This window comes from Oncorhynchus mykiss, chromosome 10 (genome assembly GCF_013265735.2).
Source record: "Oncorhynchus mykiss isolate Arlee chromosome 10, USDA_OmykA_1.1, whole genome shotgun sequence".
NCBI classification, from domain to species: domain Eukaryota; kingdom Metazoa; phylum Chordata; class Actinopteri; order Salmoniformes; family Salmonidae; genus Oncorhynchus; species Oncorhynchus mykiss.
This window is the reverse complement of record NC_048574.1, coordinates 19,204,146-19,230,400: the sequence shown is the minus strand read 5'-3', so window position 1 is coordinate 19,230,400 and position 26,255 is coordinate 19,204,146. Positions and strand designations below refer to the sequence as shown.

Below are 26,255 nucleotides of genomic sequence, written 5' to 3'. Positions count from 1 at the left end.
CAACACCATGCCACAGATGTCTCAAGTTCTGAGGGAGCATACAATTAGTATGCTGACTGCATGAATGTCTACCAAAGCTGTTGCCAGAGAATTCATTGATAATTTCTCTACCATAAGCCGCCTTCAATGTTGTTTTAGAGAATTTCGCAGTAACACCCCTTCACAACTGCAGACCATGTGTATAGCGTTGTGTGCGGTTTACTGATGTCAACGTTGTGAACAGAATGCCCCATCGCAGCGGTGGGGTTATGGTATGAGCAGGCATAAATTACGGACAATGAACACAAATGTATTTTATCTATGGCAATTTGAATGCACAGAGATACCGTGACGAGATCCAATGTGTAGCACCAATGTGTAGCACCCACCTGGATGATGCACGGCAGCCATTTTGTGCCAGAAAGCTCGCCAGTCATGGGCTGTTTCTCAACTAATCTTTCTTTGATTCTTCACATCCTCTCTCCTCTCATCCTTCTCAAAAAATATTGGAGAAAAAGGTCAGAATAAAGGGACCTTGGATCTTCTCCTCCAATACAGTTGAGAAGGAGGCGAGGAGATAGGATGTGAGGAATCACATAATGACTAATTGAGATATTAAACATGGGCTAATAGAACTGCATTACCATTATACAAGCAGACTACACATGTGTCTATTTGAAGTAGAAGTGAAACTGCTTATTGTTGTGTGTGTGCGTGTGTGCACGCTTACACGTGTGTGTGTGTCACTTAACCCTATTATTTGTTTCTCTTCTTCCAGGCTGACGTCACAGCCCACAGAAGAGGAGAAGTGGTAAGGGGGGATTTTTTTTATCTAAAGCCGGGGTTGGCAACTAGATTTTTGTCAGTGGATGGTTGGGGGGGGGGCAACATAATTATAATAATTTGTACACTGCATATTGACCACAACTAAGCTCAATAAGAGATTGTATTTGAAAATGATTATTTCGTACCTGAGATACAGATTTCCTGTTTTGCTTGAGGGCCCCAAAAATTCCCTGCGGGCCACCTGTTGCCGACCCCTGATGTTAAAGTAACTAACCACTTCATGTCAGAATTTGACGAGGATAGGTCTGTTCTCATACTAGAGTATAGAACGTTTGCTGGGGAAGTAGCGTGTTGATTGTTGAATGAATTCAAGTGAGTGTGTGTGGTCACACAGTGGTTGTGTATGAGTTCAATTACAACACCCACACTATCTGGGCCTGTATTCACATAACCTGTCGGAGTAGGAGTGCTGATCTAAGATCATTTCCCCTTTTGGTTGATGTTTATTATTATATTGACAGGGGGGACCTGATCCTAGATCACCACACCTACTATCAGATGCTTTGTGTATACAGTCCTGATCGGAAGTCCACGCGTATTGGAATTATGTTCTCTTGGTTTAATACTCTAAACCATTTCTTCCCACTATTTTCAGTCGCATGTAGTTAGCACACAGATTATATGATAGTGGTTCATATCCCATATGGCTAACCGGCGTTCTGTTCTGACTAAGGGGTCTTCTTCTCTGTGCTAGGACAGATGGTGTGTGCGTGCGTGCATGCACAATGTTGTGTGGTCTATTTGGGGAATGGCTCATGTTGTGGCTGCATATTTCTAATATGTGAATTCCATCAGCATGTTGTTTCTATCCATGCTGTGAGAAGAGCTGTTGAAGTGACATGGGACACATATTCAGTAACCTAACTAGCACCCTATTCTCTATATTATGCACTATTATGCACTACCAAATTGGGTGCCATTTAGGACGCATTGTGTCTGCCATTACGTCATAGCGTAATGACTTGCCTAGTTAAATAAAAGGTTAAATACAAGTTTTTAAAAGTGTCATCTGCCTCCATCTGTTGGAGATCTGTGGTACTACACACTTTGAGTTGTGCCAGGGTGGTGTTTATTAGTACCAAATGGTAGAAAACAGACCGATGTGGGGAGGGACTACCTGGTCTTGTGAAAAAAATATTTTTGTTTTTAGTTGCAAAATGTTTTCCTTTACACGCCCTAATTAACACGACCCTGTTCTGACAATATGAATGGAACAGGGCGATTAGTAAAAACTGATTAGGTCAGTTTCCTAACCTTTTCATTCGATTTTCCTCACATGTGCTTCTAGTGATTGATAACGTGTCCTATTAGAATTACTGTTTTCAAAGAGCCTTGGGAGACATTTATGTGTCATGACTTAACTGTTTTTCTAAGTATAATAATATCATCAATATGATGATTTAAATGATAAATGATAAATTGGGCTGTACTGGGTTAATGGTAATATAAACAATGAATAAATAGTGTATTGTGTTGCAGCACTACTATGCAGTATGTCATCCTCACCTATATGAAACACCTGGGGGTGAAAGTAAAGGAACCACGTAGCCTAGAGCCCAAACGAGTCCGCATCAACTTCCTGCCCAAGATCAAGGTACAACACACACAGACACATACTGTACACAACCAGCTTGATGCATCAATGATGTATTTGAGCACAAATACATCATCTTTTACAGCTTGTAGGAACTTCTAATTTAATGTAGCATAAATTATTCAGTTTCTTCTCACAGCGGCACCGTTTTACTTCTTAGTATGAGTTTTTTCTTGGTAACAAGCATGGTGACATAGTGTCTCACTTGTTAGCAGCTTTCCAGGGTAGCGTTCAGTAGGGAACAATCTTGTGCAACTTCCAGATAAAAATAGCATAAAAAAAGAAGCCTCATTGACATGTAGAATATGTATAATAAGGAATCACGGCAGCTCTATTCATGACATGTCTATCTTCAACGTTCTACAACATTTGCCCACTGAAAGTGACCCCGTTTTAAATTCTCTGACTGGGCAGTTTGTATGTGTTTTGTTCTGTGGAGCAGAAGAGCATCAAACCTGAGAAAGAGGGGGAGGAGAAGGTGAAGAAGCCTCGCTTTCCCAGCATCCTTGGCCCTCCTCGGCGGCCCAGCCGCGTGGACTCAGCTTCAAGTAAGTGTGGAAGAGTACAAATGGACGTAGTACACTTAACAGTTCCCTCCTAGTGTGCCAGTTTGGAACGCAAAAAAAAACGGTAATGGTTAGTGTGAGATGTGTAACAGGCTCTGTAGTGACACATTTTTTCATATACAAAAATAACAACATCCCTATGTGCCAATATCCACACTAGCATTTACCTAATATGCATGTCCAATACATCACCAGTAGTATGCAGGTGTGGATATTTGAACTTAGTTCAAGGGAATGTATAGCCCTGGTATTGCACTGAGGACAGAAGCTAGTGGTGTTGTGTTCAGGCTCAGACACATTACATCTCACATCCAGTTCTGTAAGGAGATTGTGGACTTCCGCAACAGGAAGTGCCTGTCTGGAGTTGTGTGGGCCAGCTCCCCATTACGTTGTGCTGCTCCCTCCATAGATATACACATATTAGACTTGCACACACACTCATTTACATGTTCAAAGAGCCTTGGGAGACATTTATATATCACGACTAAAACATTTTTACAAGTATAATAAGTATTGCAATTAATCAGTGTGATGTTTTACATTTTTTTATGATTTCATATTGAGATAAATACATCTGTACTTCCATACTGCTCCTTTTCATTTGATCAGATGTCCATTTAGAAATGAGGAAGATATGGACCCTTTTGTCATAACATTGCTACTTTGCCGTTGTCAACCAATTGGCCAATCTAGTAGATCTAGTTGATCTATATCTGTATTGTATCAGCCAAGCCACTGTGGTTCGTCTCAAGCCCCCTCCCTCTTCATAGCTGCTGCTCCTTCTTTCTCCCTGAGCTCTGGGTTTGGAGATAGTGTGGCTGTGCATGGCTGTGTGAGCTACTGACTCTCGTTTGGCTTATATCTGTGTGTGTAGTCAGTAAGGCCATGGAGTTGAACAAGCATCGGGGCCCCCAGAAGCAGCTCTCCCAGCCCGCCCTCAGCGTCTTCGAGCAACCAGAATTCTCGGCAGGCGGCATCCGTGCCCGCAGCCAATTTAGCGATCCAGGCTCTGACGCGGCCACCCACCCCTTGGCCTACATCGCACCGCCCCCCCACAGTGCCCCAGCCAGCCAGGGCTCCGACCCGACGGGACGCGACTCTGACTCGGGTAAGGACCCCTCCTCTCTCCCCCAACCTATGCCTTTCCTCCTTACTGTTTCTTCATATCTGCCTTTTCCTCTCCACTTCTCTCAAATGATGATAGAAGGTAAAGAATTGTGTCATACAGTATAGCGCTTTAGTGCTTTTCCAAATACTCAAATAGCTATATATTTGATGGGTGGACTCACCTCATTCAGTATAATCCATACCTCTTTTCTCGCTCTCTCTTTCTGTCTTCATGTTTTCCCTCCAAGCTGGCTTCCTCGCTTTCTTTCCTCCCCACGTTGTCTGTTTGCTTTTGTTCTGTCATCCACTTCCCTCCTCTCAGACATGTTTTCTCCTTGGCCTTTTGTTGTCAGGACTCTTTTACACTGGCTTAGCCCGGCTTACAGTGGCCCAGCCTTCTGGAACACAATTGCTTTCTTTGGCTTTTTCTTGTTTATTCCTAATTGGGGGGAGGCCTTGTTTTCAGAACGTCGTCTAGGCTTTGTCTGCATATGATCTGTCGAAACGACCCCTCTCTATTTTCTTTTTGAAACATCTGCTGTGTGTAGTGCAGATATTATTTTTGCACTGCTTTTAGACTATAGCGTATCTCTAGTCTTGAGCTTGTTCCACCGCACGATAAGACAACTGTTGACTTACGCACTTCTCTTCCATGGAGATCTTGTTTGACCTTCAGAATGAAGAAACTTACGTGAGCCTTCACCATATTGCTTAGGACCATATTGCCTCTGGTTGGACATAGAATATAACTTTATTAATTCACATGGAGAGGGACATTCACCCTGCTAAAATGTAATTGAACTTCATTAATCCACCTGGAGAAGGACATAAGCCTAGGTCGAATTTAATGGAACATTATTAATCCACCTGGACATTAGCCCATTAACCTTGGATTGTTCTAATGTAAGAGCCTCCCTCTGGGGTCATATGTATCAAGTGTCTTAGAGTAGAAATGCTGATTTAGGATCGGTCTTGTCTTTTAGATCACAACGAAAATAAGATTACATGGACAATGGGGACCTGATCATAGATCAGCACTCCTACTCTGAGATACTTTTTACTTACAACCCCTGACCTCTCCTCCTATTTTGTTCTCTCCTCTCCAGGACTCACTCCCTCTTCTGCCCTACCCAGACTGAGCACCGACGGGCTCCACTCGGGCGACACCCTGGACGGGATGGTCCACCTAACCAGCACCCACTTTGACTTCAGCCCTTGCACCCTGGACCAATTACAGGAGGAGGAGCGTGAAAGTGACAGGTAAGGGCGGGAACAAATTCATGGTCTCGGGGCGGATTCGAACCCATGCAGACTCTGTTAGACCACACAGGCCACAGAGGCGATACACTTTGATAGTGTACCTCTTGTTATAACAAACGGACGGAGTGGAGTGGTCGGAGTGGTCTTCAGGTCAGGCTCCGTAGATGGGCACATCACGCACCGCTCCCGAATATACTACTTGCCAATGTCCAGTCTCTTGACAACAAGGTAGACGAAATCCGAGCAAGGGTTGCCTTCCAGAGAGACAGCAGAGATTGTAATATTCTCTGCTTCACGGAAACATGGCTCTCTCGGGATACGTTATCAGAGTCGGTACAACCACCTGATTTCTTCACGCATCGCGCCGACAGAAACAAACATCTCTCTGGTAAGAAGAAGCGTGGGGGTGTATGCCTTATGATTAACGAGACGTGGTGTGATCATAACAACATACAAGTCCTTTTGTTCACCTGACCTAGAATTCCTTACAATCAAATGCCGACCTCATTATCTACCAAGAGAATTCTCTTCGATTAGAATCACAGTCATGTATATCCCCCCCAAGCAGACACATCGACGGCCCTGAACAAACTTCATTGGACTCTATGTAAACTGGAAACCACATATCCTGAGGTTGCATTTATTGTAGCTGGGGATTTTAGCAAGGGTAATCTGAAAACAAGGCTCCCTAAATTGTATCAGCATATCGAATGCGCGACCCAGGGTGGCAAAACCCTGGATCATTGTTATTCTAATTTCCGAGACGCATACAAAGCCCTCCCCCGGAAAATCTGACCACGACTCCATTTTGTTGCTCCCAGCCTATAGACCGAAACTAAAACAGGAAACGCCCATGCTCAGGTCTGTTCAACGCTGGTCCGACTAATCGGGTTCCACGCTTCAAGATTGCTTCGATCACGTGGACTGGGATATGTTCCACATAGCGTCGGACAATAACATTGCTGAATACGCTGATTCCGTGAGCGAGTTTATTAGCAAGTGCATCGATGATGTTGTACCCACAGTGACTATTAAAACCTTCCCCAACCAGAAACCGTGGATTGATGGCAGCATTCACGCAAAACTGAAAGCGCGAACCACGGCTTTTAATCAGGGCAAGGCTACCAGAAACATGACCAAATAGAAACAATGTAGCTATTCCCTCCGCAAGGCAATCAAACAACCTAAGCGTCAGTATAGAGACAAAGTAGAGTCGCAATTCAATGGCTCAGACACAAGATGTATGTGGCAGCGTCTACAGTCAATCACAGACTACAAAAAGAAAACCAGCCCCGTCGCGGACCACGATGTCTTGCTCCCAGACAATCTAAACAAATTCTTTGCTCGCTTTGAGGACAATACAGTGCCACCGACAGGGCCAGCTTCCAAAATCTGTGGGCTCTCCTTCACTGCAGCCAACGTGAGTAAAACATTTAAATGTGTTCACCCTCGCAAAGCTGCCGGCCCAGATGGCATCCCTAGCCGCATCATCAGAGCATGCACAGACCAGCTGGCTGGTGTGTTTACGGACATATTCAATCAATCCTTATCCCAGTCTGCTGTTCCCACATGCTTCAAGAGGGCAACCATTGTTCCTGTTCCCAAGAAAGCTAAGATAACTGAGCTAAATGACTATCGCCCTGTAGCACTCACTTCCGTCATCATGTAGTGCTTTGAGAGACTAGTCAAGGACCATATCACCTCCACCCTACCTGACACTCTAGACCCACTCCAATTTGCTTACCGCCCCAATAGGTCCACAGACGACACAATCGCAATCACACTGCACACTGCCCTAACCCATCTGGACAAGAGGAATACCTATGTGAGAATGCTGTTCATCGAATTTAACACCATAGTACCCTCCAAACTCGTCATTAAGCTTGAGACCCTGGGTTTCGACCCCGCCCTGTGCAACTAGGTCCTGGACTTCCTGACGGGCCGATCCCCAGGTGGTGAGGGTAAGAAACAACATCTCCACCCCGCTGATCCTCAACACTGGGGCACCACAAGGGTGCCTTCTCAGCCCTCTCCTGTACTCCCTGTTCCCCTATGACTGCGTGGCCATACAGCCTCCAACTCAATCATCAAGTTTAAAGACGACACTACAGTGGTAGGCTTGATTACCAACAACAATGAGACGGCCTACAGGGAGGAGGTGAGGGCCCTCAGAGTGTGGTGTCAGGAAAATAACCTCACACTCAATGTCAACAAAACAAAGGAGATGATCGTGGACTTCAGGAAACAGCAGAGGGAGCAGCCCGCTATCCACATCAACGGGACAGTAGTGGAGAAGGTGGAAAGTTTTAAGTTCCTCCACTGCCTGTTCACCCCGCTATCATCCAGAAGGTGAGGTCAGTACAGGTGCATCAAAGCTGGGACCAAGAGACTGAAAAACAGCTTCTATCTCAAGGCCATCAGACTGTTAAACAGCCATCACTAACATTGAGTGGCTGCTGCCAACATACTGACTCATCTCTAGCCACTTTAATAATAAAAAATTGGATGTAATAAATGTATCACTAGCCACTTTAAACAATGCCAGTTTATATAATATTTACATACCCTACATTGCTCATCTCATATGTATATACTGTACTCTATACCATCTACTGCATCTTGCGTATGCCGTTCAGCCATCGCTCATCCATATATTTGTATGTACATATTCTTATTCATTTCTTTACACTTGTGTATAAGGTAGTTGTTGTGAAATTGTTAGATTACTTGTTAGATATTACTGCATGGTCGGAACTAGAAGCACAAGCATTTCGCTACACTCGCATTAACATCTGCTGACCATGTGTATGTGACAAATCAAATTTGATTTGACCTAATTCAGGCTGTGGCCATTGTCATTCTAAATTCAAGCTACGAGGCCATTGAGGACAATTTACTTAATCAACCTATTTTACATTAATTTGTTTAGCAAGCGTTACATTTTAAAACTAAACTATGAGGTAAGCAAGAACATTCATCGATGTACACTGAGTGTACAAAACATTAGGAACACCTTCCTATTATTGAGTTGCACCCTTTTGTGCCCTCAGAACAATTGAATTTGGGAATGGAGTCTACAAGGTGTTGAAAGCGTTCCACAGGGATGCTGGCTCATGTTGACTCCAATGCTTTCCACAGTTGTGTCAAGTTGGCTGGATGTCCTTTGGGTAGTGGATCATTCTTGATACACTTTGGAAACTTTTGAGCATGAAAGACCTAGCAGCGTTGCAGTTCTACACTCAAACCGTTGCGCTTGGCACCTACTATCATACCCCGTTCAAAGGCACTAAAATCTTTTGTCTTGCCCATTCACCCTCTGAATAGCACAAATACACAATCCATGTCTCAATTGTCTCAAGGCTTAAAAATCCTTCTTTAACTTGTCTCCTCCCCTTCATCTACACTGATTGAAGTGCATTTAACAAGTGACATCAATAAGGGATCATAGCTTCACCTGGATTCACCTGGTCAGTCTATGTCATGAAACGAGCAGGTGTTCTTAATGTTTTGTACAGTCAGTGAATTTTACAAACGGTGGATAAAAAGGGAACGAAATAGTTATTGTATGATTATCATTTCTGATAACCTCTTTGCTTGCAGCAGCGTTTACCCCCCCTCAAAAATACTATTGTTTACATAGTGACGTTATAGTGACTATGATAGGCTGATTGACTTGGTAACAGCACCTCTCCATGTAATGTGCTAGTAATATACAGCGTAGAAATACAGAGGGCAGATCTGCTGTAATCAAATGTGATGGTTTCAGCAATACATAGTGAATATTCTAATCTGCTCAAGGGTTGAGATACTCTGATATATACCATCCCTTCACCTCAAAGGGCTTATTTAATCCGAGTCAGGACTGTCCTCTGGGTCAACACAAATCTACACTAAATCTGCCTCCCAAATGGCACCCAATTCCCTTTGGGCTCTGGTCGAAAATAGTGCACTAAATAGGGAATAGGGTGGCATCTGGGATGCACCCTAAATCTTATGCTGAGCGAGATTGCATGATCACTGAAATATTGTTCCGAATAGGGAGCAAGCTCTCCCGGGAAAAGCCTTCCAAGGCAGAATGTTTTGCTGCCGTGTTGGTCCACTGCCAAGCTCATCCGTTCTCACCCGACGCAACCAGTCGCCCGCAAAGTCTGCAGTCTCATACAGCCATGCTGTTGGGTTACACAGCCCATACCCAGCCGTCCTGCTCAAGGCCTCGGAGCCGTTTCTGTTCGGGTGCTGCTGCTACAGCACTGCACTGCTGAATCGCTGTCTTTGTCTCTCCGATCATTCATGACCTCATTGAAACTCATTGAAAGAAAGGTCCTCTTATGGTGTATTACTTGGAGATGGGGAGTTCTCCAACTTATGCCTTAGGACCTCTGCTCAGATAGATGTGGAGGATTGAAAAGAGGGATTTGGTGAATGGCAGAAAGTGTGTTGACAGGGACCGTGATCTTCTTTCCCCAGGGCTCAAGAGGGAGGCACACCCAAACCAGCCCAGAGGTGAGTCTTTCCCTATTCTTATTTTTTTGGGGTCTATTTCATCTGATGTTGTTGGGTTCAAGTACAATTTGAAATCGAGCTGTTCTGGAGTGCCATATGGGCAGGGTTTGCAGTTTAAGGACTGTTCTATTGGTCAATTTAGCCAGGCAAGCTCAATCAAGTACGGATAAATAATTTCAAATACTATTTGAACACAGATCCGGTTGTTGTTTTTTTGTCTCTGTAGTCATATGAATGGCATGAATGATAACTGATTTTCCCCAGTTGTTCGGTAGTACCAGCTATTGAAAACGTTTGTGTTGCCCACATAATTGAATCAATTGTGATTGATTAAACACAATTAACATGATTAAACTTGAACTTAACTTTGGCAAAACCTTTGAATATAATTGATTGAGTTATTGGTCCCCCTCTCTCTACCATGTATTACAGGCTTGACATCTGCACTTAGTAACTCGGTAACTTTCCCAATCTCAATCGTAGAGTTTCGCTTTACTGTTGTTTAATTGGGCCCAGGGCCGTGTTCATTAAGCACCAGGTCTCTTGTAAAAGAGGTCTTCTGATCTCAACGGGACTTCCCGGATAAATAAAAGTTCAATTAAAACAAACTTAAGAAAATGAACTGAAACAGGGTTCCGATGCAAAATATTTTGCTACTTCATGCCCTAATCAACACAATCCAGGTGTCACCATCAGAGACTTCTTGTTTTCATGTCAGGATGGACGGGTTAGGCTGTGGGGATGTGCCGAGTGAGGACGACCAGGGGAACGAGATTGAGTGCGAGCAGGACCCTCCCAACTGGCAGGCGCTGGTTAGCCGAGAGGTCCTGGCGGGCCTGACTCCACAGGAGATCAAAAGACAGGAAGTCATCAACGGTGAGGCCGGTGGCCATTTTGGCTCCACATACTGTACAGCTGCCTGGGGATCAATCATACAGATAGATAGCTGTTGAATATTCAAAGTAGTTTCATGCTAACTGTTTAGCTTTGAGATGGCAAATATGATGCGCTGTATTATAATTTGTCCTTTACATTTTTATACCTTTATATCCTATCCGCCCCAGCCTCACCTAAACCTTATTGACTATTTGAGTATGTCTATGACCAAGCCTACTGTGTCCATTCAAGTCAAGTGGTGAACTCTTTCATCATGATTATCAGCGATGGTCGGTCCGCTAGCTAAATAAACCACAAGTCGCTAAGGTTTGTGTGACGTTTCCGTAGGAAAGTCTCCAAATTCTATGTTGCGTAGATCCTGATATACCAGGAAATCTGCAAGCCTCAATCCCAAATGAAAATCTTGGTTCCACCTCATTGTCTTGCATCAGGTAGCGTGACAGCCGTCTGCGGGTGCGTTAGAATAGCACCATCTGTCAGAAGACAATGGGTTCCGCCTGTCTTATGACGGTTTGACCATAGAGATATGATAGAGCAGCGTTTCCCAAACTCGGTCCTCAGGACCCCAAGGGGTGCACGTTTCGGTTTTTGCCCTAACACTACACAGCTGATTCAAAGTATCAAAGCTTGATGAGTTTATTATTTGAATCAGCTGTGTAGTGTTAGGGCAAAAACCAATACGCGCACACCTTGGAGGACCGAGTTTTGGAAACCCTGTACTAGTGGCTGATGTCATAGACCTGCATAGCTTTAGAATGGGCTGATAATGGCAGCTATCGTGTTCTGTTTAATTCTGTGGGTCTGAATGTGTGCGTCTCCACAGAGCTCTTCTACACAGAGCGGGCACACCTGAGGATGTTGAAGGTGCTGGATAACGTGTTCTGCCAGAAACTAACCCGAGACAGCATCCTGCCTCCTGGAGACATTAAACACATCTTCACTAACCTAGAGGAGATTGTCCAGCTACACGGTACACTGTGTGTGTGTGTTTGTGTGTGTGTGTGTGTCTCTGTGTGTGTGCAATGCTAGCTATACTCACCGCGGGGCTTCCTCTTCAAAGCTACAGTCAAACTCCTCTCTCAGGGATAATGCTAATTTACACAACTAGAATTTTCACTTCCTAAATCATTGAAATTACACCTATTCTCAAACAAATGTCCTCTTTTCCCTGACTTTTCTCTTCCTCCCTACAGTGTGGATAACGGAACAGATGACGGTCATTCGGAAGAAGAACGAGACGTCAGTGATAGACCTGATAGGAGACGATCTACTAGCTTGGGTAAGAGAAGACTTCCCTTTATAGTGCACTACTTTTGACCAGAGCCCTATTGGCATTTTGGGATATATTTTCAGTCACTGCAGGAGAGGGGGAGTATTATATCCAAAAGCCATTGCTAACATTGCTGTGTGTGTGTCTGTGTCCTTTTCTGTGTCCCTGCATTTCCATGTCCCCCTGTGCGTATGTGGGCGCGCATGTTACCATGTCCCTCTGTGCATGTGTGTAGTTCAGTGATGATGAGGAGGAGAAGATCAAGCGGGCGGTGGGCACCTTCTGCAGTAACCAGCCCTTTGCCCTGGAACTCATCAAGACCCGGCAGAAGAAAGACCAGCGCTTCACCTCCTTTATGCAGGTACGACACAGTATACTATACTATATTCTACTGATCATGGGTTGCATGTTGTGTCACAATATTGTTCTGAAGGTTCTCTTGACGACCGGGCATTCTACTCCATGCATTCTCAGTTGGCGCTAATGAAGATTTTGCATTATAGTGGCTTGGAAACACAATGATATCTCTAAAGGAAAAAAACTGGCTTTCGTCATCATTGGGATGTCGTCAGATTGACCATTTGATCTGGAGTGAGTGACTGTAGTACTGACTCGAGTGTGTCTCTCTCGTCCCGTAGGAGGCTGAGAGCAACCGTCTGTGTCGCAGACTGCAGCTGAAGGATATCATTCCAGTGGAGATGCAGAGGCTGACCAAGTATCCGCTACTGCTGGAGAGCATAGCCAAGTACACAGGTACAGTAGACAGCACCACTATAAAACACAGTTTTGTTGTGCATTTATTTGGTCCACTCCATGAGACTGATATCATCTGCTTGTTTGTTTTTTTGCCTGACAGAGGATGCAGAGGAGAGGGACAAGGTGAAGAGGGCCGGGGAGTGCTGCAGGACGATCCTCAACTATGTCAACCAGACAGTGAAAGAGGCAGAGAACAAACAGGTAACTGACTATGGAGAGGACAACCACTGGGACTAGACACATGGTGAACACATGCACACATCTGGCTACACCAACAGTTGTCATGGTGCAGCCACGTTTCAATTGAAAACTGTGGGACACTTGCAAGCTAAATTAAGCGAAGCCAGTTCAGACTGCACCAATGGGATTCACTTCCTACCTTAATATGGCTGTCTACAGTGGCTTGCAAAAGTATTCACCCCCCTTATAACCTGGAATTAAAATATATTTTTGGGGGGTTTGTAATCATTTGATTTACACAACATGCCTACCACTTTGAAGATGCAAAATATTTTTTATTGTGAAATAAACAAGAAATAAGTGCATAACTATTCACCCCCCCAAAGTCAATACTTTGTAGAGACAGCTTTTGCAGAAATTACAGCTGCAAGTCTCTTGGGGTACGTCTCTATAAGCTTGGCACATCTAGCCACTGGGATTTTTGCCCATTCTTCAAGGCAAAACTGCTCCAGCTCATTCAAGTTGAATGGGTCCCTCTGATGTACAGCAATTTTAAGTCATACCACAGATTCTCAATTGGCTTGAGGTCTGGGCTTTGACTAGGCCATTCCAAGACATTTAAATGTTTCCCCTTAATCCACACAAGTGTTGCTTTAGCAGTATGCTTAGGACCATTGTCCTGCTGGAAGGTGAACCGCCGCCCCAGTCTCAAATCTCTGGAAGACTGAAACAGGTTTCCCTCAAGAATTTCCCTGCATTTAGCACCATCCATCATTCGTTTAATTCTGACCAGTTTCCTGGTCCCTGCCGGTTGGTGTTCTCGGTGTGATTAGAGGTGTTGGGTTTGCGCCAGACATAGCATTTTCCTTGATGTCCAAAAATCTCAATTTTAGTCTCATCTGACCAGAGTACCTTTCTTCCATATGTTTGGGGAGTCTCCCACATGCCTTTTGGAAAACACCAAACGTGTTTCTTATTTTCTTCTTTAAGTAATGGCTTTTTTCTGGCAACTCTTCCGTAAAGCCCAGCTCTGAGGAGTATACGGCTTAAAGTGGTCCTATGGACAGATACTCCAATCTCCGCTGTGGAGCTTTGCTGCTCCTTGAGGGTTATCTTTGGTCTCTTTGTTGACGCTCTGATTAATGCCCTTCTTGCCTGGTCCATGAGTTTTGGTGGGCGGCCCTCTCTTGGCAGGTTTGTTGTGGTGTCATATTCTTTCCATTTTTTAATAATGGATTTAATGGTGCTCCGTGGGATGTTCAAAGTTTCTGATATTTTTTTATTACCCAACACTGATCTGTACTTCTACACAACTTTGTCCCTGACCTGTTTGGAGAGCTCCTTGGTCTTCATGGTGCTACTTGCTTGATGGTGCCCCTTGCTTAGTGGTGTTGCAGACTCTGGGGCCTTTCAGAACAGGTGTATAAATACTGAGATCATGTGACACTTATTTAAATAAAGTCCACCTGTGTGCAATGTAATTATGCACCTTCTGAAGGTAATTGGTTGCACCAGATCTTATTTAGGGGCTTCATAGCAAAGGGGGTGAATACATATGCACGCACCACTTTTCCATTTTTATTATTATTATTTTTAAACAAGTAATTTCACTTCACCAATTTGGACTATTCTGTGTATGTCCATTACATGAAATACAAATACATTTAAATCACAGGTTTTAATGCAACCAAATAGGAGAAACACCAAGGGGGATGAATACTTTTGCAAGGCACCATATTAAATGACTGTACTAACTGTATACTGTCTAGCCAGTGCTGGTAAGTGTGTGGGCTCCTCTCCCTACAGAGGTTAGAGGACTACCAGAGACGCCTGGACCTGTCCTCTCTCAAACAGAGTGAGAACCCAATGATCTCAGAGTTCAAGGTGAGACTACTTGTGTCTCCATTTATTTACATGCATTTACCTTTATTTGACCAGGGAAGTTAATTGGACAGATTCTCATTGACAAGAACCACCGTTGGCTTAAAGCTGTAGAAAGGTGCCTGTTCTGACGTGTGTGTGTGCATGTGCGTGTGTGTAGAGTCTAGACCTGACCAAGAAGAAGATGGTGCACGAGGGACCTCTCTCCTGGAAGGTCAACAAAGACAAGACCATCGGTACGTACCCATAATTCAACAGAATGTGTTTTAGCGGTGTAGAAATGTTGATCATGTAGAGAATAATTATTATTTTTTACCTTTAGGACAATTGTTATTCCATTTTCAGCTTAGCCCTTTGGTACGCTAGAGTTGTCCTCATCCAATGCTGAAAAGCTAAGTAGGCTACAACATACAATAGAAGACTGAGAAGAAGACCCGGGGTTCACATGCTATAGTAGTTTTAGCCCACATGAGGACTAGCTTGTCCTGTTGAGTATAAGTGATTTTCTGTGTGTTGTAAACCATCTTCTCTCTATACCAAATGCCAGGACTGAGAGAAACAAAATGTTCCCCATGCCATACCAATGAATCAACAACTTGAGTCATGTTGTCATGAATTTCAATGATGTTTATCAATGTATTTCAGTGTCTGTGATGCCATTTGGTTATAAAAACAAAAGTATTACCTTGAACTTCCTCCTGTGCCCTCAGAGCTGTACACGCTGCTCCTGGAGGATATCCTGGTGCTGCTGCAGAAGCAGGACGAGCGGTTGGTCCTCAAGTGCCACAGCAAGAACTTGGCGGGCACCGCCGACACCAAGCACATCTTCAGCCCCATCATCAACCTCAACACCGTGCTGGTGCGCTCGGTAGCCACCGGTGTGTCCATTCAGTTCTAACAATATTAAAGCGTTTTCCCTCGTTTATGTTTCAGTAAAACACTAAGGGATGGGGCTTGAGAAATGTAACCACCCTCAAATTCGTAGACAGGGGCTATAGATGCAAGGACTGACAATCCATTGTATCAACATTATAGTTTTAACCACAAACTTATATTTTGGGTTTTGAAGGGGTACGACAGTTGAACTAAGCTCATGAGGCATTTCTAAGTTTTATTCTTGAAGAATTCATCAAATGTATGTAGCAACTGTTATTTGCTTATTAAGGGGGCTATTTAGTGTGAATTATTTATTTTATTTTATTATTATTATTATTTTTTTTAATCTGATATAAATAGTTATTGCTCTATTTGCTACGTTTCCATCTGTGTTGTTCTGAATGTTGCATTCCACTGAAAAGGCTCCTGGAATCATATCTTATCAAATTGCTTCAAGCAACATGTCTGTAGTAGCCTGGTCCCAGATCTGTTTGTGCAGTCTTGCCAACCACCATGTTTGGCATGACAGTGACTATTGGCGTAAGCTTTTTGGAACCTGCCTGATCTTGCAATAGCTCACATTCTGTTTTACTGACGTGAAATTGGAGTTGGCTACACAGCTCAAACAGACCTGGGACCAGGCTATATCTAGTGGACTTTGGAGAGGAAAGACAAAATAGTAAAGACTGTCAATATAATGTATGTTCTAATGATATTGTCTCTTCTCCTGTCAGACAACAAGTCCTTCTTTGTGCTGTCTATGTCCGACAACGGAGCCCAGATCTACGAGCTGATGGCCCAGACCGTGTCCGAGCAAAGAACGTAAGTCTGTTTGTCTGTTCATCCCAAAGTCACTTTATTCAAGCATCCCAGTCAGTTGTTACCTGGCTGGAACTAGGATTGCAAAAGTTCCCAGGTTTTCCAGAAATCCCAGATGAGTGATTCCAGGGGAGAATAAGCAGGGACAGAATCCTCCAACCGAAAAATCTGGATTTGCTCCAAGCTAAGTTGCTCTCAAAGAGATACAATGCCTTCTGAAAGTATACACACCACTTTATTTCTCCACATTTGGTTGTCACAGCCTGAATTTCAAATTGATTAAATTTAGATTTTCTGTCACTGATATACACACAATACCCCTTGAAATGAATAACAATTAAATGAAATGTATTCAGTCAATAAGTATTCCCAGGTTTTTCTGAGGGCACACACTTTATGTGTTATGAATGTATTGTAATGTTTTTAAAATTGTATAGCTGCCTTCATTTTGCTGGACCCCTTGGCAGAAGTTAATGGGGATCCATAATAAATACAAATATTCAACCCCTTTGTTATGGCAGACCTAAAAATGTGCTTAACAAATCACATAAGTTGGTTAACATGATCTCTGTACCCCACACATACAATGATCTGTAAGTTCCCTCAAACGAGTATGTGCATTTCAAGCTCTGATTCAAGCACAAAAAACAGAATGATTTTTAAATGCCTCGCAAAGAGGGGCACCTATTGGTTGATGCTGAATATCCCTTTGAGCATGGTGAAGTTCTTAATTACACTCAGTCACTACAAAGATACAGGCATCCTTCCTAACTCAGCTGACGGAGAGGAAGAAAACTGCTCATGAGGGACAAGTTCAATAGAGTGTCTAGTTTGAGAAACAGATGCCTCACAAGTCCTCAACTCGCAGCTCCATTAAATAGTACCAGCAAAACACCAGTCTCAACATCAACAGTGAAGATGCGACTCCGGGATGCTGGCCTTCTCAGTTGTGCACTGGGCCTCCCACTACTCTTTCTATTCTGGTTAGACAGTTTGCTCTGTTCTGTGAAGTAGTACACCGCGTTGTATGAGATCTTCAGTTTCTTGGCAATTTCTCGGAACAAGAATAGACTGATGAGTTTCAGAAGAAAGTTCTTTGTTTCTGGCCATTTTGAGCCTGTAATCGAACCCACAAATGCTGACGCTCCAGATACTCAGCTAGTCTGAAGAAGGCCAGTTGTATTGCTTCTTTAATCAGAACATCAGTTTTCAGCTGTGTTAACATAATTGCAAAAGGGTTTTCTAATGATCAATTAACCTTTTAAAATGATCAACTTGGATTAGCTAACACAACGTGCCATTGGAACAAAGGAGTGATGGTTGCTGATAATGGGCTTCTTTTTGCCTATGTAGATATTCCATTTTTTTTTTAATTATCTGCTGTTTCCAGCTACAATAGTCATTTACAACATAAAAAATGTCTACGCTGTATTTCTGATCAATTTGATGTAATTTTAATGGACAGAAAATTTGCTTTTCTTTTAAAAACAAGGACATTTCTAAGTGATCCCAAACTTTTGAATTGTTGTATGTGTATGTATTTATATGACAAAACCCATCACGACAAGAGAGACAACACTACATAAAGAGAGACCTAAGACAACAACATACTGTAGCAAGGCAGCAACACATTACAACACAGCATGGTAGCAACAGAACATGACAACAACATGGTAGCAGCACAAAACATGGTACAAACATTTTTGGGCACAGACAACAGCACAAAGGGCAAGAAGGTACATCATATGCAAAGCAGCCACAACTGTCAGTAAGAGTGTCCATGATTGAGTCTTTGAATGAAGAGATTGAGATAAAACTGTCCAGTTTGAGTGTTTGTTGCAGCTTGTCCCAGTCGCTAGCTGCAGTGAAGTGAAAAGAGGAGCGACCCAGGGATGTGTGTGCTTTGGGGACCTTTAATACTAACCTAAATGATAGAGTGAAAAGAATGAAGCCTGTACAGAATAAAAATATTCCAAAACATGCATCCTGTTTGTGACAAGGCACTTAAATAATACTGTAAAACATGTGGCAAAGAAATGACATTTTGGGAATACAGCTAGTTATAGTTTTGACTTAAATTAGCTTGAAAATCTATAGCAAAACTTGAAAGTAGCTTTCTAGCAATGATCAACAACCAACTTGACAGAGCTTGAAGAATTTTAAAAAGAATGGCCAAATATTGTACAATCCAGGTGTGCAAATCTCTTAGAGAATCACAGCTGTATTCGCTGCCAAAGGTGTTTCTAACTTGTATTGTCTCAGGGTGGTGAATACTTATCTAATCAAGATAAAATATTAATATTTTTTCATAAATAGTTTATAGATTTTGTGTAGATCGTTGGCCAAAAATGAAAATTAAATCCATTTTAGTCCCGCTTTGTAACAACAAAATGTGGAAAAAGTAAATTGGTGTGAGAACTTTCTGAAGTCACTGTAGATGGTGCACTTCCCAGGAAGACAGGATGGGCTCACTTTCTATTTATATGGTTGGTCTGTTTCTCATTAACTCCTCCCATCCACTAGGTGGCAGTGTCTGATAACGCAGAGCGCAGAAACCATGAAGACGAAAACACACATCATACCTTTACTTCAGACCGAGTGAGTTCACTGGCCTTGTTGGCTTTTTATATACACTGCTCAAAAAAATAAAGGGAACACTAAAATAACACATCCTAGATCTGAATGAATTAAATATTCTTATTAAATACTTTTTTCTTTACATAGTTGAATGTGCTGACAACAAAATCACACAAAAATGATCAATGGAAATCAAATTCATCAACTCATGGAGGTCTGGATTTGGAGTCACACTCAAAATTAAAGTGCAAAACCACACTACAGGCTGATCCAACTTTGATGTAATGTCCTTAAAACAAGTCAAAATGAGGCTCAGTAGTGTGTGTGGCCTCCACGTGCCTGTATGACCTCCCTACAACTCCTGGGCATGCTCCTGATGAGGTGGCGGACGGTCTCCTGAGGGATCTCTCCTGGACAGTCTGTGGTGCAACGTGGCGTTGGTGGATGGAGCGAGACATGATGTCCCAGATGTGCTCAATTGGATTCAGGTCTGGGGAACGGGCGGGCCAGTCCATAGCATCAATGCCTTTCTCTTGCAGGAACTGCTGACACACTCCAGCCACATGAGGTCTAGCATTGACTTGCATTAGGAGGAACCCAGGGCCAACCGCACCAGCATATGGTCTCACAAGGGGTCTGAGGATCTCATCTCGGTACATAATGGCAGTCAGGCTACCTCTGGCGAGCACATGGAGGGCTACCCCTCAAAGAAATGCCACCCCACACCATGACTGACCCACCGCCAAACCGGTCATGCTGGAGGATGTTGCAGGCAGCAGAACGATCTCCACGGCGTCTCCAGACTGTCACGTCTGTCACGTGATCAGTGTGAACTTGCTTTCATCTGTGAAGAGCACAGGGCGCCAGTGGCGAATTTGCCAATCTTGGTGTTCTCTGGCAAATGCCAAACGTCCTGCACGGTGTTGGGCTGTAAGCACAACCCCCACCTGTGGACGTCGGGCCCTCATACCACCCTCATGGTGTCTGTTTCTGACCGTTTGAGCAGACACATGCACATTTGTGGCCTGCTGGAGGTCATTTTGCAGGGCTCTGGCAGTGCTCCTCCTGATCCTCTTGCACAAAGGTGGAGGTAGCGGTCCTGCTGCTGGGTTGTTGCCCTCCTACGGCCTCCTCCACGTCTCCTGATGTACTGGCCTGTCTCCTGGTAGCGCCTCCATGCTCTGGACACTACGCTGACAGACACAGCAAACCTTCTTGCCACATCTCGCATTGATGTGCCATCCTGGATGAGCTGCACTACCTGAGCCACTTGTGTGGGTTGTAGACTCCGTCTCATGCTACCACTAGAGTGAAAGCACCGCCAGCATTCAAAAGTGACCAAAAAAACCTGCCAGGAAGCATAGGAACTGAGAAGTGGTCTGTGGTCACCACCTGCAGAACCACTCCTTTATTGGGGGTGTCTTGCTAAATGCCTATAATTTCCACCTGTTGTCTATTCCATTTGCACAACAGCATGTGACATTTATTGTCAATCAGTGTTGCTTCCTAAGTGGACAGTTTGATTTCACAGAAGTGTGATTGACTTGGAGTTACATTGTGTTGTTTAAGTGTTCCCTTTATTTTTTTATACACTCTGCTTTCTAATGAAAAAAGGCACATCGCCCTAGTTTATAATTTACGTTTGTGTATGCGTGCATACGTTTGGCATGTGTGTTGCAGTGTGGAGCGAGACGCAGTAGAGATTATCAGCACGGGGGTGCCCAAACTGAACAAAGACCTTGAGCGCACCTCCATGGGATGTACCCAGTCCCCAGGTATCAATATCTAGACATTTAATACATTTTCAAAAATCTAATCAAATCACATTTTATTGGTCACATACACATATTTAGCAGATGTTATTGCGGCTTTAGCGAAATGCTTGTGTTCCTAGCTCCAACAGTGTAGTAGTATCTAACAATAAAAAAAAAACATCTACCCTATGAAAAGCTATGTGAGTTTGACTATTCTTCATGCAGCTGTAACACGCCTTCATTACCCATGTATCTGTGTCCCCTAGAAAAAGACGTCACTTCCTTGCCGGGTCTGCAACCCACACCCACATCGACCAACCCATTTGACGGTGTCAAATCAGACGACGAGGAAGAAGAGGACTCGCCACTGCCAGACAGAAGAGAAGAACAAGAAGAGGAGGAGGAAGTGGAGGAGGTAGATGAGGAGGAAGTTGAAGCTTTTCTGGATGGAGAGCTGGCAGACAGTCTGCCCATCCTCCAGGAGAGGTCACGCCTGGGCATCACCATCGACGACGAGGATCCCGATGACGCCTTCGGCATGCCACCCTCCAGAGCCGAGGAGGCCCTAAGAACCTGTGAGTTCACTGCCTTAGCCTTAGACCAATATGTCACATACAATGATAGAATGACACATTGAATGGCACACTAAATGTTTTGCAACGGAAACTGAAAATGAGTGTTTCTTCTTAGCCTAATGAACATGACCCTGTAGCCACGCTGACTCTCTCTCCTTATCCCAGTGGCAGCCTTGAGGCAGGTCCTTCTCAACCACATGACGAGCAGAGCAGAGGGCAGCGACAAGGACAAAGAGAAGGGGAAAGAAAAAGAGCAGAGGAAGGGCCGAGCCCCTGGAGGCCGCCTGCTGAGGACCACGTCCCTGAGGGGCCCAGAGGACAACAACAGTATCTCGGCCCCAAGCAGCGTAGCAGCACCCTCTACTGGCTCCTCGGAGAACGGCGCCTCGGAGAAGACCGAGGCAGGGAGGGAGGAGGAGGCCCCGGGGTCCAATGAACTACCGTCTGGGGACACAGGTTTCTTTGAGACTTCCGAGGAATACGGTGAGCCAACTGGGACATTCAAGGCAGAAAAGCGGCAGGGGATTCACCCCTTAGGTGAAGTAGTATTTCACTTAGTCATGAATCGTTGTCGATGTCAATAGGAGACAAAGTTCTAATTCTACTTAAGTGGAAGTTAGGATATACTGTTGTTTTTATAGCATGTTTGAGGTTCCTTTTTAATTGTGGAAGTTAAAGTACTCAGGTGGGCATAACTTACCCATTTCCAACCGTCTCTCCCTCTCCCTCCCTCCCCATTTCTCTTTCCCTCCCTCCCCAGGCAGTTACATGGTCCTGGAGGGCTACGGGGCCTCGGGGGAGAGCAGCACGGACAATGACGGTCAGGCGAGTGGCGGGGGGGGTGGGGCCCAATGGGGCCCGGACATCGACCTGAAGAAGCTGCTCTCCTCGTCCTCGCAGACAGGGGGTGCCGGCCCCAAACTCAGACGCCAGGTCATGACCCACATCCGCCTGCTCCAGGCCAACCTGCAGCACCTGAAGGTACACAATCAACCCCCCTTTAAGTAACATGACGTTTCCCCCCATAGATCAGACCTGGGTTCAAATACTATTTGAAATCATTACCTCTGGATTTTGACAAGGATGCCCTTTATCTACTTCCCCACAGTTCGATGAACTTGTGGATACCATTTTTATATCTCTGTCCAGTATGAAGGAGGTTAGAGGTAGTTTCACGCGCCAATGCTAATCAGTCTTAGCCATAGACTGACAGTTATTGTGCTATCTGCTTGCATGGCACTAGTTAGCAACTTAAGTCAAACAGCACGCAGAGAAATAAAAATGGTATCCACGAGTTCATCTGACTCTGGGGAAGTAGTTAAAGTGCCTCATTGCCAAAATCCCAAAGTATCCCTTTAAAAGTGGTTGATTGAGACCAATTAGAAGAGTCCCAAAATGGCAAACCACGCCCATTTAGCACTTCAGGCAGGCTAGAGTAAGCGCTTAAAAGTGCATTATGCAGAAATTGCTGCACCATTTCCTGGTTCCTAATATTCTAATAGTTTGCCTAATTTCAGTTTGTGACAAAACAAGCAAGTATAGTGTAAAGAATAATTGTACCATCTAAACCGTTGTGAAATTTTCAGCTGTTTAACCTAGTGTACAAAACGGAAAGTAAAAGACGTGAAAACGAAACTTAACAATGGTAAGCATAGAAATAGCGCACATAGAACAGATCTACCGCTTCTTAGACGTGCTTTCGATGAGAATGACATATCTATAACTCATATTTCTATGTGAATTTGGTCAGATCTTCCAAAAACTGACATATTGCAGCTTTAAAGTATTTGAAAGATTTCAGATAAATCAGACCTGGCTTCAAATTCTAAGGTCAGTTTTATGTTCTTAGCTGATCTTTGATGTGCGCCCCAGGGCATCTTCGGCCCAGAACTCGCGCTTTGAGTGAAATGTATGAGAAGGGCTTTATAGGTAAAGTTATTCAATGTCTATCATGCAGTCTCTCACGCGGCATGATCAAGACATCTGTTTGTCAATCTGCCTGTTTGCTCATACTATTATATTTGTTTTACTGTATGGGGCCATCCACCCATACACTAATTTTATCCATCTGTATGTTCATATGTTCTACCAGAGCTAAGTTTCTGTCAAAAATCTGCTTTCAGGAAGTGGAGACCAAGTATAATGAACTGCGCCAAAGGCTGACTGAAACAGCTACTGACACAGAGGAGAACAAAGGTACTGTGAATTATTGATACTGCATCCCATATGACACTCTGTACTCTTTATCAGTAAAGTATCCGGGTGCGTCCCAAACAGCACCTTCTTCCCTATAAATTGCACTACTTTTGAGAGCTCTTTGGGCCCTGGTCAAAAGTAGTGCAATTTATAGGGAAGAAGGTGCCATTTGGGACGCACTCTGATACTTATCATGAACAGATACAACAGTAGTTCACATGCACAGGATGCTTGAAAGGGCTTTGGAGTACATACGCGTAGATATATCTTGTGCTCCACCGATACATAGTTATTTCTGCAGGCATTGAAGTTTGAGTAAACCGTACACACGGGACAACAAACAGAATACGTATCACAACTTAAAACCAGATGTGTTGTTGGTTATCATAAGTATAGGTTTTGTGGTCAAAATATCAAAGAGAAAAACACAATGAGGAAAGCAAAATCAAAATATGTGTTTATTATTTCTCTTTCTGTCTCTCTCGCTTCGCTCTTCAGATAATAGTTAGTGATGACAGAGCCCCTTCCCCTCCACCACAAGAGGACGAAGGAGGGACACGGAGGACGACACCTCTTCCTGTCCTCTGGAGGCCCACCACCTCAGCCCCCCACCCCTCCCATACTGCTGTGGCCCACAGTGGAGACTGGAACGATCAGGGGACCCCCCCCCCCCCCCCCGGCACAAATGGCAATCAGGGAAAAGAACGCCACAACTCACACAGCGTTCTCACTAGGACCATTCCACCCCCAAACACCCCACTTCGGAAATTAACACAAGTGCTGCTCAAAGTGTACTGGCTACCACCACCATCAGGATATTAGTAGATAGGGATTGAAGTTATTTTTCAACCCCCGCTTCTTTCTCCTCCTGTGGATAAGAGTGCCATCTTCCCATTGCTCACGTGCATTCAGCATTCGGAACACACCACTTTCAATATATCCATCGGGGGTCAGAAACACAACTGTACGTGATGCTATAGTCCAACTTAAAGCACAACTGTGTTGTGGTTAATGGTTTGGACCTGGAGGACCACCATGACAAAGGCTTAGCAGAGTGAGAATGCGGGGTGGAGAGGGTGGTCAATATACATACCTCTTCAGTTGGAATCATTCCATGATTGATCAAATTCCACTCGAAAAAAAAATGGCAAGTTTAATCTGTTTTTTCTAAACGTAATACTATGTTAAGTGAACCCCCCCCCCCCCCCCCCCATCATGCCTACAACATTGAAAGCCTTGTAGATTTTGATTAGGTATCTTAAGACATCCTGAAGTAATTCTTTAATCACTTAGGGGTGATTCCTATTGTAACCTCCACTTAAGTCAAATGTTCCCTTAAGTTAGGATTCTCCCTTTAATAGGTCCTCAAGTGATTTAGTGGATCTCACTAACCCGCATCCTTAGCATGAAGCCTTGGTCTTGTTCACAGTAGATGGTGAAAGAATAAATTGACAAACTCAATTTTCTTGAGAGATATTTCAGTGATATACTGCCAGTGGTGAGGTGATAACAGTATACCGGTAAGCGCTCCATTTGTTCACCTTTTGGTGTGGCTGTATCTCCTCTGGCTTGAGTTGTGGCTCTTGGGAAGCGCGTGGTGTGATATAGCAAAATACAAGAGGACAGTCTGTCATTAGAGTTATTGACTTCCCTCTGAAGTCATGTAGTATTCATCCATTCCTAATTGATAGGGACCCTCCTGGATCGGGGAACACCCCCAGCTCTTTGCCCAGTTTCCGTATACCTTCAATTCTTCTGGTTCTGGAACTAAACTCTCTACGTTACTGTACATCGTCCTTTGTGTACGAGCTACTGAGGAAGTCTCATAAATAAGCTTCTGGGGTGAGAGCACAGGACCTGTGTAATTTCATGGTTGGATTGAGAAAAGACTGGCACAACAAATATATGACTTTCACCAGCCGGAAGACTTGGATGAAAAGGACTTCTATGGACTATTTTAAATGTTTTAAAAAATGACTAACAGTTATGAAAAACACTGCATCTCTTAAAATAAGAGCAATCTTTAAAGAAAAAAAAACAAACATTTCTCTCCTGCTTTCTACATTATACAATCATGTATTACTTTGACAGAAACTACTAAAACCAGGAGAGAATAAGACTGCAACATATCCCTAAAATATTACATGTAATCTGTCTTTTTATTATTTTTGTCTAGACGTTATATTTGTATTATATTATTGTGAGCACTATTATTATGGTCTCTGGCTCTGTTGAAAACGTAAATAGTTATTTTAGGTGAGAGATTTACATTTGACTGATCAATTGTATTAAAATGAAAGGAAAGTTAATCTTCCTGTGTAAAGGGAGGGAAATAAGACTTTGGAATATCGGCCAAAACTACACAACTTAAAATGTTCAAATATCATTAAAGAAGCTTGCTGGAAACACTGATGGTGGAGCGTTATTCTCTGTGCTTGGATGTGAAAATACTGCTGTATATTTTGGTATATCTTCTTGTTACGAATGTTTATGTTTCATTTTATGAGCATTTCCTAGCCACTGTGCTTCTACATCTTGCATTGCTTGCTTTTTGGGGTTTTATGGGTATCTGTATGGTATGGTCAAGGTCATTTGAACAGTCTGGCATGGACATGTTGG

At 43.7% G+C, this 26,255-nt stretch overlaps 1 protein-coding gene across 4 annotated transcripts in view; it reads left to right on the top strand.

The window, feature by feature from the left end:
• The window catches only part of arhgef12b (Rho guanine nucleotide exchange factor (GEF) 12b), a 114,676-nt gene extending 88,628 nt beyond the window's left edge, over window positions 1-26,048 (top strand). For 3 of the 4 annotated variants that reach the window (XM_021617667.2, XM_021617669.2, XM_021617666.2), the window contains 23 exons: window positions 758-790; window positions 2,305-2,419; window positions 2,862-2,967; window positions 3,860-4,093; window positions 5,199-5,352; window positions 9,820-9,855; window positions 10,574-10,731; window positions 11,576-11,722; window positions 11,946-12,031; window positions 12,258-12,383; window positions 12,661-12,775; window positions 12,879-12,979; window positions 14,765-14,842; window positions 15,000-15,075; window positions 15,550-15,717; window positions 16,450-16,537; window positions 19,058-19,132; window positions 20,792-20,886; window positions 21,132-21,440; window positions 21,606-21,977; window positions 22,201-22,421; window positions 23,564-23,636; window positions 24,135-26,048. In XM_021617667.2, coding sequence (XP_021473342.2) covers window positions 758-790; window positions 2,305-2,419; window positions 2,862-2,967; window positions 3,860-4,093; window positions 5,199-5,352; window positions 9,820-9,855; window positions 10,574-10,731; window positions 11,576-11,722; window positions 11,946-12,031; window positions 12,258-12,383; window positions 12,661-12,775; window positions 12,879-12,979; window positions 14,765-14,842; window positions 15,000-15,075; window positions 15,550-15,717; window positions 16,450-16,537; window positions 19,058-19,132; window positions 20,792-20,886; window positions 21,132-21,440; window positions 21,606-21,977; window positions 22,201-22,421; window positions 23,564-23,636; window positions 24,135-24,145 — 2,977 coding nt within the window. In that variant the 3' untranslated portion in view covers window positions 24,146-26,048. The remainder of the gene's footprint in view (window positions 1-757; window positions 791-2,304; window positions 2,420-2,861; window positions 2,968-3,859; window positions 4,094-5,198; window positions 5,353-9,819; window positions 9,856-10,573; window positions 10,732-11,575; window positions 11,723-11,945; window positions 12,032-12,257; window positions 12,384-12,660; window positions 12,776-12,878; window positions 12,980-14,764; window positions 14,843-14,999; window positions 15,076-15,549; window positions 15,718-16,449; window positions 16,538-19,057; window positions 19,133-20,791; window positions 20,887-21,131; window positions 21,441-21,605; window positions 21,978-22,200; window positions 22,422-23,563; window positions 23,637-24,134) is intronic. The other variant, XM_021617668.2, reaches the window with a different exon arrangement.
• Window positions 26,049-26,255: the final 207 nt, after the last annotated feature.